General features: G+C 33.8%; 1 protein-coding gene across 1 annotated transcript in view; it reads left to right on the forward strand.

The window, feature by feature from the left end:
• LOC103606904 (mitogen-activated protein kinase kinase kinase kinase 3-like) overlaps positions 1–12,090 on the forward strand; it is a 113,314-nt gene that overhangs the window by 73,613 nt on the left and 27,611 nt on the right. The window contains exons 10-14 of the mRNA XM_008591462.1: positions 3,225–3,356; positions 3,544–3,606; positions 3,696–3,777; positions 3,877–3,987; positions 11,280–11,358. Of these exons, the coding sequence (XP_008589684.1) occupies positions 3,225–3,356; positions 3,544–3,606; positions 3,696–3,777; positions 3,877–3,987; positions 11,280–11,358 (467 nt within the window). The remainder of the gene's footprint in view (positions 1–3,224; positions 3,357–3,543; positions 3,607–3,695; positions 3,778–3,876; positions 3,988–11,279; positions 11,359–12,090) is intronic.

Raw genomic sequence — 12,090 nt, forward strand, 5'->3', positions numbered from 1 at the left:
GGGGGGGGGGGGGGGGGGGGGGGGGGGAGTAATTGCTGGGCCTTACTGGATGAGAGTAGGAATCTGGGGGACTAACTGTTTGACACTTTCAAAGACCCCTGTTTTCGGCTCAACCTCAACCCTACTTTTGTTACTTTTTAACCCTAACTTGTCAACATTTTTTGGTATTCTTTGGTGTTAATTGGCTTGCTCGTTGTTCTTTACCTTTGTACCCACTTAGGTTTGTCCTTCCTCCTGTTTGCTACATAATTTACTATTCTATATTTATTCTTTGTGTGTTACGGCTCTAGGTAAAATGTCTTCTAGATTTTTCAAAGATGGCGTTTGTTAATATTTCTTTTTATTTTTATTGTTTGGGGTTGATTTCTGAGAGCAGTGACTATCTGTCATTATTTTTAAGTACTCTATCTCCTCAATTTTATTTTACACATCTAGATGAACTCCTCATTGAATCTCCAGGCTGTAGCCTGATTCTGTACACATACTCAATGAATGTTTATTGATGATGACTGATCTCCAACTCCAGCTTCAGAAATTAAAAGCTAATGTCATTCCTCTTACAACAATGTGGAAAATATCTTGGGAACATGTGAAATTGTGAATTAGGTAAAGTTAATTTTTGGAATACTCCCACTCTCCCTCTCTTTCTAGAATCATGTGTTTCCCACCTCCACTCTAGGGATATAGAATCTCTCTCTTCTAAAGTGATTAGGTTGACAATTACAGACGTTCCTTGACTTATGTTCATTCAACTTTATTATTTCAACTTTACGTTGGCGTGAAAGCGATATGCATTCAGTAGAAACCATATTTCAGGTACCCATGCAAACATTCTGTTTTTCACTTTCAGGATAATATTCCATAAATTATGTGAGATATTCAGCACTTTATTACAAAACAGGCTTTGTGTTAGATGATTTTGCCCAACTGTAGGCTAATGTAAGTGTTCTGAGCATGTTTGAGATAGGCTAGGCTAAGCTGTGATGTCTAGTAGGTTAGGTGTATTAAATGCATTTTTGACTTAACGATATTTTCTACTTACAATGGGTTTATTGGGATGTAACCCATTGTTAAATCAGGGAGCATCTGTATTCATTTAGTCACAAAAGTCTACTGAAGTGGCAAATCTCATATACATATGTACCCTGAACATTTTATTTCAATTTAAAGCATACTAGTGTACATTTATTCAACAATCTTTTGATATAGAACTACGGCCTTTTCTTTGAGTGGATCACTTGTTAGAGTTCCATCTTAATAATGTAAACCATACCCATAGTGTATCAACTACATTTTCAAGTTTGTGTTTTTCTAAGGTGCAGTGAGAACTTAGACATGCAAAGCATGTGGGGGTATTTTGGTCAGGTTTATTGAGGTATAAATTTACCCTTATTAGGGGTACAATTCTATGAATGTTGAGAAACTTTGTATGCTGTGGTACCACAGTCAAGATAAAACAGATTTCCATCACCCCCCCCCCAAATTTCCTCTTGACTCTTTTTAGTAAATTCTCTCTTTTTATCCCTAGCCTCTGGTAACCCCTAATCTGATTTCTGTCTTCTATAGTTTTGCCTTTTCCTTGAATGTCATGCAAATGGAATCATATAGTCTCTAACCTTCCCAGACTCCTACAGTTGTCATGTTCTTACCTAATTTGCCAGGCTTTTGGGGGTTATCTTTAGAAGTTTGTCTTTTAACAAGTTTTTCTAAAGCATCCACTTTAATTTTTATAACAACTTATTCTTTTTACCTTCATTATAAATTAGTTCTCATAATATGTAATTAAAATCTGTATTTGTAATAGCAAATATAACTGTAGTAAACAGGTTCAGAGATAAACCCAACTGACTGCAATAAGCACACAACTTTAACTGGCTGGAATTACTAGTGCACTAGCCGGAATGTTTCTCTTGTATTTTTATAGAGGAGCATAGAGTATCAGCTAATGTGATGAGTTAATTAAGGGGAGGCAAGTTAAGAGCAGATCACCCGTATGCATTTCACACTCTACTAGGGCATTTCCACCAGGTAGCTGGAATCTAGCCATCAATAAAGTAATAACTGACATACTTTATTATTTATTTATTTTTAAAGAAGACCAGTAAGGGAATCTTAGCCCCTGACTTGCTGCTGTCAGCACCACGCTCTCCCAAGTAAGCCAACCAGCCATTCCTACATAGGGATCCGAACCTGTGGCCTTGGTGCTATCAGCACCACACTCTCCCAAGTGAGCCACGGGCTGGCCCCTAACTGACATACTTTAAAATTCACTTTTCTTATGATGACTTGAGATTTTATAAGGGCTGCTTGAAGATTAAAAAGATTTTAAGACCAAGCATTCTGAAAATTAGGAGGTTTTTATTATTTTTTGTTTTTAACTTTACTGACCTACTTGACTTTCCTGAAATCGTACCAGGAAGACTGATGTATACTTGCAAAGCTGTGTATTTAAATCGCTCTTTAAATATGGAAGAATTGAAATGTTCATCTCAATTAGTTGTTTTCAAGACTGTTGTTTAAGGTTTGAAAATTTTTATATTTGAAAATCATTTAAATTAGTCAAATATAAACTTATAGAGGTATAATTAGAATAAAATTGTAGCAAACTTAAAAGAAACAAAAAAATAACTGAATTTGGGTAACTTTTCTCTGAATAAATACATTTTTTAAAAGTAGGCACTCATAACTTTTCCATCATTATAATAAAACTGAAAAAAATGCCAAATACGTTTGTAGTAAATATGCATAAATACTAAATATGAAGATTATTGGTACCCCAAGGAATTGTTTTGGTGAAGTAAAAACAGAGGCCAGATTGCAGTTTATTGATAGAAGGAGATACAGCTAAAATATTATAGATTATATATTACAAATGTTATTTCTTTATAGAATTATCCATGTATATACAGGGAAGAGAGATTGGGGTGTGGATGAATTTTGGTCATGTTGCTGTATTATAATTGTGTATTTTTATAAACCTTTGTAGTAAGTAGTATAAGGAAGTAACAAAGGAATCATCTGTAGAGGCTTGGGATGGAGGATCTTATGGGATGTCACGATCTTGGAAAAGGTGGTTTTTTTAAGAACTACATGTTCATTTTTCAGAAATCAAGGCCTAAATAGACCATAATTTAGCTAGTGATAGTTTCTTGTGCCTCTGGTGAGAGTTTGAAAGGAAAATACAATAAATAGAATATTTTTCTTTTCTGGAATATTTCTTTTAGGATGGCTCCAGAAGTTGCAGCTGTTGAGAGGAAAGGGGGTTACAATCAGCTCTGTGATCTCTGGGCAGTGGGAATCACAGCGATAGAACTTGCTGAGCTTCAGCCTCCTATGTTTGACTTACACCCAATGAGGTCAGTGTGTCACACTTGAGGAATCCTATGCTTATGTTGTTTCTTTCCCCTCTTATTATTATTTATTATGTCATGAACCAATAATTATTTTAGTCTTACTTTACCTTCACTGGGAATAAATAGTAATAGAATTCACATTATTTATTAAAATATTAAAATACTGCATAATGATTTGTTGATTTTTCAGAGCATTGTTTCTAATGACAAAAAGCAATTTTCAGCCTCCTAAACTGAAGGATAAAATGAAGTGGTAAGTGTTTTTGTGTAACTTACTTTTATATACTAAGATGAGCAAAAAAAAGAATTGCAATATAAAGTCTAATTTTCAAAATTTCTTAGGTCAAATAGTTTTCATCATTTTGTGAAAATGGCACTTACCAAAAATCCTAAAAAAAGACCTACTGCTGAAAAATTACTGCAGGTATTATTTTTGCTTGAAATAACATACTTTTCAAAAGTTAAAATGTCATTCAATCAGATTTCTAATAAGTCTCTGTACTATATTAATTTATTTTTATAGCACCCTTTTGTCACACAACCTTTGACACGATCTTTGGCAATCGAGCTATTGGATAAAGTGAATAATCCAGATCATTCCACTTACCATGATTTTGATGATGATGATCCTGAGGTAGGAATTGTTTTTACCAGCTGAAATGTATAACGTGTGTGTGCACACATACACGCATGCATCTCAAAATCAATTATTTGAATTTCTGGTTCTATATTAAATTTTTTTAAAATCTTGAAGGAACAGTTAACTCTTTAACTTTGTCTCCTGGGGAGTCATGTGCTAGATTTTTCTAATTGGGTACTTATAGGCTAATGTTGCCTGAAAATGGCAAGGCAGAATTATTTAATCTACTTGTTGAAATTAATGTAGTTAAAGTAGTCATTTTAGATGAGGTTACCAAATAAATTATCCACCGTAAAAAGGAAAGCAAATGGGAAGCAGCTGAACAAGATGTTAGAATACACTCAAAATTTCTATTCCATTTTCTTCTCAAAATAATCCTCCTACCATACTTTGTTAGAGGTTGGTAGAAAATACAAGTACAGGATATTTAACATTTCTAGCACAACTAATAGTTGTGCCACCTAATATAAATTCAGTATATGTGATGTGGCAGAATTCTGATACTGGGTTCATAACAGAAGTGGATGGCCTTGAACTCAGCTGGCTTTGTAGAGGTACTTAAAATGGTTTGAATTTCATTGATGATGCTGAAGGAATGATACTTCTCAGTGGTTATAAAGATGGTCACAGATTATCTTAAGTCAGAGATAACCCTTTTATCAATTCATTATTGTTCAAGCTTGCCATCTTTATACAACTCTGATAAATAGGCTATCTGTCCTTCCATTGAAGAAAAGAAGTTTGGAAACATAAAAACTTAATAAATATAAAGTATTATTGACCTTATAATTATACTAGGGAGAAAATAGTTTTTTGTTGTTTTGCTTAATTTTGTTCTTAAAAAACTTCAGTTTTATAAACTCTTACTATAATTCAGTATATGTGCAGTCGTTGATTTGCACGGTAGTAGGGGACTATGAAAATGATCATGTAAGCTGAAACTGCAAAGAAATCTTAATCGGAAAAATTATGATTGTTCTGTGACCTTTAAAATTTTTTGGCAAAACACTAAGAACTTTGTTACTGTCCATTATAAATGTATAGGGAAGTAGAAAAGTAGTAAAACTAATATTTATTTATAGTACACCGTAAATATTAGAACCATTGAGAATTAGTGTGTTTCGGTTCTTTGTTAATAAATCATGTAAATTATCTAGTAGTCTACTTATGAAGTAAGTTACACAGTACTTGCTTCTTTTTGTCATAAAATTTTATGACACAGAGCAAGTATTTTTTCTGTGCCTTGTCATATTCCTTTCTAAGTTTCCTCTCTAATCATCACCATGTGCGTCTGTTATTTACATAGAGATTTGTGCACTGAAAAGCTAGCAATGAAGTTTGTACTTTATGCAGTTACAATTAATATGCTGTGGTGACTGAATGTTTGGGGGGACTGGAGTTATTTAACTAAAATAAAGTATCTGAAATTTGTGCATATCCAAACTGCAAAATGAGAACCTCTTTTCAGTGTACTAAATACTGCACTGTTGTTTCTCACCTCATCCTATTTACTTGTCATACTGAATTATAATGTCCTTTTAAAAATATGTTCAAAGAGGAGAAATAATAAGCCAAATACAGAAGCAATCTGTGGAATGAAGATTCTTCTGAAGCTTTCTCAGGTGTCAAGGAAAGAAATTCATTTCTGTTACCAAGACTATATTGTTGGTATAACTATAAATTATTATAAATCTCGATGGTAAATAGGTAAAAGAAACAAAGGAATCTAATTATTCCAGGGATAGAATGAGGGGGTGGGACATTTCATTAAGAAAATATTTTTCTAGGCCGAGCCCGTGGCGCATTCGGGAGAGTGCGGCGCTGGGAGCATAGCAGCGCTCCTGCCGCAGGTTCGGATCCTATATAGGGATGGCCAGTGCACTCACTGGCTGAGCGCGGTGCGGCCAGTCTCAAAAAGGACAAAAAAAGAAAATATTTTTCTCAGAGAAATTAATAATCTTTTTAATTAGCAAATGATGTGTAATTGTAATTGCTTAGTGCAGTGTTGTCACTCAAAATGTGAATGTGTCTTAAGTAATATTTTGTACTTGCTATGATACTATACCTGTTGTATGGATACTCTTAAAAATATTTAGCACATCTACTACGTCTGCTTTAATATAAATTTATTTTAGGTCATGTACTATGGAAGAAAGTTCAACTTTTTTTATGTTGAGTTCTCATGTAGTTTCTGTTTTAGAGGTAACTGCATACTGGAATAATTGTAATTCTGATTTTTACTTAACACAATTTTCTTCTCCTGTATGTTAACCAATTTACTATGTACAGTATTATAAGATTTATAATTTTATGGTTAAGCTGTCAAAGTAAAACTGTTCCCACAGGTAATCATGTGTTTTATCCATGTTCACTGATAATAATCTATGTGACCCACCTGACATGATACCTGTTTTTGTTTGTTTTTGCTACTATATACTGTGATCAAAAGTCTAGGGTTTTTCTCAGCTCTGTGGTTAACTGAGACAAAAATACTTAATTTTGAGCCTCAGTGTCCTCATCTATAAAATGAAGAATAATACTTGTTTCACAAGTTTATTTTGATGATATAATGAGCTAAGGTGCATGAGAGCACTTTGTAAACTACAAAGGACTATGCACATGTAAAGTTTAAATAACTAATTTTTGAAACAACTTTTGCTGCTGTTTCACTATCATCAGTATTTTAATATTTGGGTCTTTTAAATTTGTGTATTTTTGTTTCCTGAGATGCCTCTGTACTAGGAATAGTTAACTTGGGTCCTCTTCTTTATCTGCCTATTGAGTCTAAGAATTTAAGCTTAATGTTTATGAATTATATTTTCTGTAAAGATAGGTCTGAGTATATCGCCTTCAAAGCCGACAGCTTCAAAGGTAGTGTTTCACACACAGAGGAAACTATTAGATGTTGCAGTATCTACATGAAATAAATGTTGGCATCGCTCTCGTGAGACCTCAGAATGTTTAGGATATGGAACTGCAAGCTTTTCACTTAGGGCCTCTTTTACTTCCTAAGCTTGGAGGAATGTTCATGAGTTAAGAGTAAGTAGAACTTATCCCCACTCCACCCACCCCAGAATATATCTGTCTGAAGGTGGCCATGTATTTAGAATAATTTTAATAAAGTAAAAAGAAAGAAAATAGAGGGCCATTCATCCAAGAAAAAACATAAAAGGCAAAAAAAAATTCGTGTTTACTAAGAAAAAGGACTGTAAATTGTTAATGCCTTTATTATTACTTTGTTGCATTCATTTCTGTTTTGTTGCATTCATTTCTTTTGGTACAAGAAGTTGAGGTAGAGTTTTTTATTTTATTTATTTATTTTTCAATTGCAGTTTTCTCCTCTGCAGGAGGGAAAGCTAGTTGCTTTTAAATAGCTTTTGAATTATTGAAATACTCAACTTTGAATATTTATTTATATTGAACTTAGTGAACATTTATTGGGGACCTGCTGTGGATAAAATATATTCCCTACTCTTGAGAAGTCACAGTTGGAGGAATGAGAAAAAGGAACAGCCAGTTTTTGTTAGGGAAGTCAGAGATGATGTCACAAAGGAATTGACAGTGTTGGAAAGGAGTTTGCCAATAGGAAGGTGCAGGAAAGGACCAAAGTTAAAGTAAAAATAATGATTTAAAAACTTAGGACTTTTAAAAACTCGAGACATTTTAAGAGAATGATAGCCAACCTCCAGATCTAAATGTTTGTGGGGTTTCTGTTTGTTTGTTTGTATTTATTTTTTATTATATATTTTAGAAATGTTTAAATATGGTCCTTATCCTTAAATGAGATTCATGTGAAAATGATTATAATCAAGACAAGCTTATATTTGAGAAAGAGTTATCAGTGTGTGAATGTATACTCTATTTTTTCATTTGATTAGGTTTTTATCTAGTAATTAGTTGATTAGTGGATTCTTACATTAAATAATAGCTTATAATATGTGATACTTAATATCAGTGTGTGAATGTATACTCTATTTTTTCATTTGATTAGGTTTTTACCTAGTAATTAGTTGATTAGTGGATTCTTACATTAAATAATAGCTTATAATATGTGATACTTATACTGTAGAAATATTTAAAATATTGATTAGGAATTTTAAAGGAAGTTTGACAAAATGGACCTATTTTACTTGGATTTTAACTATCATTAACAGTTACCTTTGAAGAATTTTTTGAAAATACATGGAATAAGGAAACAATTTAATAAGGTTTTACTTTCCATATTTCCCAAAATTCTAGCAATTTTAAAGGAGAAAATGGGGAGGGAGCAGGTTTCCTTTGTGGCTGTGGTAAAAATATATGTGCCTGATGGTATGTGTTTGATAAAGCTGAAGAACTGAAAATAAATTTGATGAAGTTTAACTAAGTGTTAGAACTCACTTGTCTTAGATCATCAACCTAGAACAGGGGTTCACAAAATTTCTCTGTAAAAAGCCAGACAGAAATATATTTAGCTTTGTGGGCCACATGGTCCCTGTCACAGTTACTAAATAGCTCTGCCATTGTAGAGTGAAAGCAGCCATATATAATACGTGAAGGAGTGTGGCTATATCCCAATAAAACTTTATTTACAAAAACAGACGGCAGTGGGAATTGGCGATGGGTCATAGTTTGCCAACGCTTGACCTAGAAGAAGAAACTGCTTTTTTTTTTTCACCCCTCATATCAGGATTTCTCAACCTGAGCTCTGTTGACATTTTGGGCCAGCCAATATTTTATTGTGGGGGGCTTCCCTGTGCATTGTGGGATGTTAAGCATCATCCCTGGCTTCTTCCCATTAATCCTCAGTTGTGACAATGAGAAATGTCCCCACATAGCCAGATGTCTCCTCAGGGACAAAATTGCCCCTGGTCAAAAACCACTTGCTTTTGTTAACTAGTGTTTATTGTGTTGTCTATATCCTTCCTTCATTTCATAGAAACTTTACATTCTCATCTAGCTCCCATTAAAGGACTTAATGTTTGTATTTGTATTATTTGATGATATAATAATCATAGATATTTTGAATTATAATAACTTGAATAAACATGAAATAGTTTGTAAGGTCAGGGTTTTGTTTTTTCCAAGAAGTAGTATGGGTTAAACATTCCTAATCTGAAAATCTGAAATGCAAAATACTCCAAAATCCAAAACTTTGTGAGCACCAATATGATGCTCAAAGGAAATGCTCATTGGTGCACTTCAGATTTGGGATCTTTGGATTAGTGATGCTCACCTGGTAAATATAATGCAGATATTCCAAAATCCGTAGAAATCCAAAGTCCAAAACACTCTGGTCTCAACATTTCAGATATGGGGCACTCACCTATAATAAAAATAGTTTCAGTCTTAAGCCATGTAAAACATTGTTTAAAAAAAATGTTAGAGGGGCTGGCCAGTTAGCTTAGTTGGTTAGAGTGCAGCCTTATAAAAAACCATGGTCACAGGTTCAAATCCCCATACCAGCAAGCCACCAAAAAAATTAAAAAAGATTGGAAATCACGGATCATTGTGAATTTTTTGTTTCTTTGAAGACCATTTATCAGAATGATTATTAATAATCATAAATTCTGGGCCAGCCCGGTGGAGCACTGGAGAGTGTGCCGCTTGGGAGCGCGGTGGCACTCCCGCCGAGGGTTCGGATCCCATGTGGAGACCGGTTCCTGCTCACTGGCTGAGCGCGGTGCGGGTGCAACAGCAAGGGTTGCGATCCCATTGCCGGTCCCCAGTACAGGCACGACAGTGAGGGTTGCAATCCCGTTACCGGTCAGTAAAAAAGACAAAAAGGAAAAAAAAATAATCATAAATTCTTCATCACTTCTCTAAAAGTGATTATGAGTAATTATAAACTCATAATAGTGGATTTCCATGACTAGTATGTATTATAGACAAAAACAGGAGTATTCATGTTTAGAAATTAAAGCTTAAATTTTAATTATTGATAATGTATCTACATGGCCTATGTCAAATTAAGTGATGCTAAAGGATGTCCTTTAGATGTCCAGCTTTTCAAGTTCAGATGAGCTATTTCAGAATCTGTTCTGCTTATTTGAAATTCCAGTATTTGTAATATCCTTTTAGAGAAGTTAAGTGAAATCTCCCATTACTAGAAAACAAATTATTTTACCCTGGCTTCATTTAACAGAATTTTTGGCAGTCCTTTCATTCATACATAAAATGTATCATTTTTAACATGAGTTTTTTGAAAAAAAAAATACTACTTTCTTCTACAGCCATCTGAATTGGTACATACATGTGAAAGGAAAGTTCAATCAAATCTTTAGTTCACCTGTCTTCTAAAGTATAAAATAATCATTTAACTTCTTGAAAGAGGTGTCAGTTTTGTTCCTGACATGCTTATAGGTTCCATTTTCAAAGGGTTTCCTTGTATCATATTTTTCAGTTCATTCTTTTTCTAATGTTGGAGCCCTTGACAAATTTTGCATTGAGGACGTTCAGAGCATAAGTTTTCCAGTACTCCTTTGTGATCACTTCTAACTAGTTAGGTTCTATAAGTAATTTCAAGGTGTGAATCTTCTTTATGAATTAAAGGAGAGAATTGAATATTAGCATATTTCCTGCTCATGGAAATTAAAGTTGTATACCTATACACAAAAGAAACTGAGGCAAAAAGCATTTTTTTAATTTAAAAAAGCTTCTGAAAAGCGTTAAATGCTGTGAGTTCACATGAACATAATAATGAGTTACACAGGTTTTTGACACTCTTACTTAAATCAGTTATGGTTCAAATTGTAGCAAAACTTGAAATACAAACCAGTATCCCCTATTGCCTTTGTGTGTGCCCTATTCTTTCTTTGTCAAGGAATAAAACTTTAAAAGAAAAGGCATATGAGCTCAGTCATCATTAAATGATAGATGCAAATGTAATCTTTATGTTGTTATCTTTCCTTTCCCTTCAGAATTTCTTGATGTCAGAATATGTCCAAAATACTTAGTGCACTTGATTCATCTTTGTAAAATGGATCTAGACAAGTCTAATGTTGCACATACAAATAAGCAGAATGCATTATTACTTGTATTTAATTTCATATGTATTTAATCTAGATACAGAAAAACTCTCTCTAGTACAAATAATGATGTATGTTAAGTCAGTAATAAAATATTTATATTTTTACCTTCATAGTTTGAGCTGCTATTCTGATTGCCTTTTTAAAAATATTTACAAAGTTGTTATATTTTGTTCCCATTTTACTTAAAATGAAATATATCTTTCATAATTGGGTAATTTTATGGACCAAACTGTGATTGATTATCAGATGCCACATATTGATTTTGTTCTTTTGCAGCCTCTTGTTGCTGTACCACATAGAATTCATTCAACAAGTAGAAATGTGAGAGAAGAGAAAACACGCTCAGAGATAAACTGTAAGCATATACTATACACAGTTCATAATTTAAATGATGGGAAATAAGATTCCAAGTTGTAATTTAGTTACAATTACTTTTCTTTCATTTTCTTTTGAATAGTTTTTCTTACTAAACACTGTTAAAGTTTAATTAGGGCAGTAAGAATTTCATTTTCATTATTCCTTTGGAATTTTTGGTGGTGGGGGGGGAGTGTTTATATTGTTACTGTTTAGAAAGAGAAATAAAATTCCTGGAATAGGCAGGATAGAAGTAATCAAGGCAGTGCTTCTTAAACTCATGTGCATGTAACTCACCTAGAGTGCTTATTAAAATGTAGCTTCTGATTCAGTAAATCGGGAACAGGATCTGAGTGAGGTTCTTTACTTCTAATAAGCTCCCAGGTTACGCATATGCTGATGGGCCACAGTTTGAGTAGCAAGGAGAGATAGAGGTCTGCAAACTGGCTTAGCATTAGGGACAGGATCTGAGTGAGGTTCTTTACTTCTAATAAGCTCCCAGGTTACGCATATTGCTGATGGGCCACAGTTTGAGTAGCAAGGAGAGATAGAGGTCTGCAAACTGGCTTAGCATTTGAGTAACCTGGGAACTTTAAAAAATGGATTCTCAGGCCCCACTTCTCCACAGATCCTGATTCAGTAGGTCTTGCGTTGGCCTAGGAATCTACCTTTTAAAAATAGCTTTCCAGGCAATTTCTACACACTGGTTATGAGCCCATTGAGTTTCAGACCG

The sequence above is a fragment of the Galeopterus variegatus genome, unplaced genomic scaffold, assembly GCF_000696425.1.
Source record: "Galeopterus variegatus unplaced genomic scaffold, G_variegatus-3.0.2 Scaffold6939, whole genome shotgun sequence".
In the NCBI taxonomy this organism is placed as follows: Eukaryota; Metazoa; Chordata; class Mammalia; order Dermoptera; family Cynocephalidae; genus Galeopterus; species Galeopterus variegatus.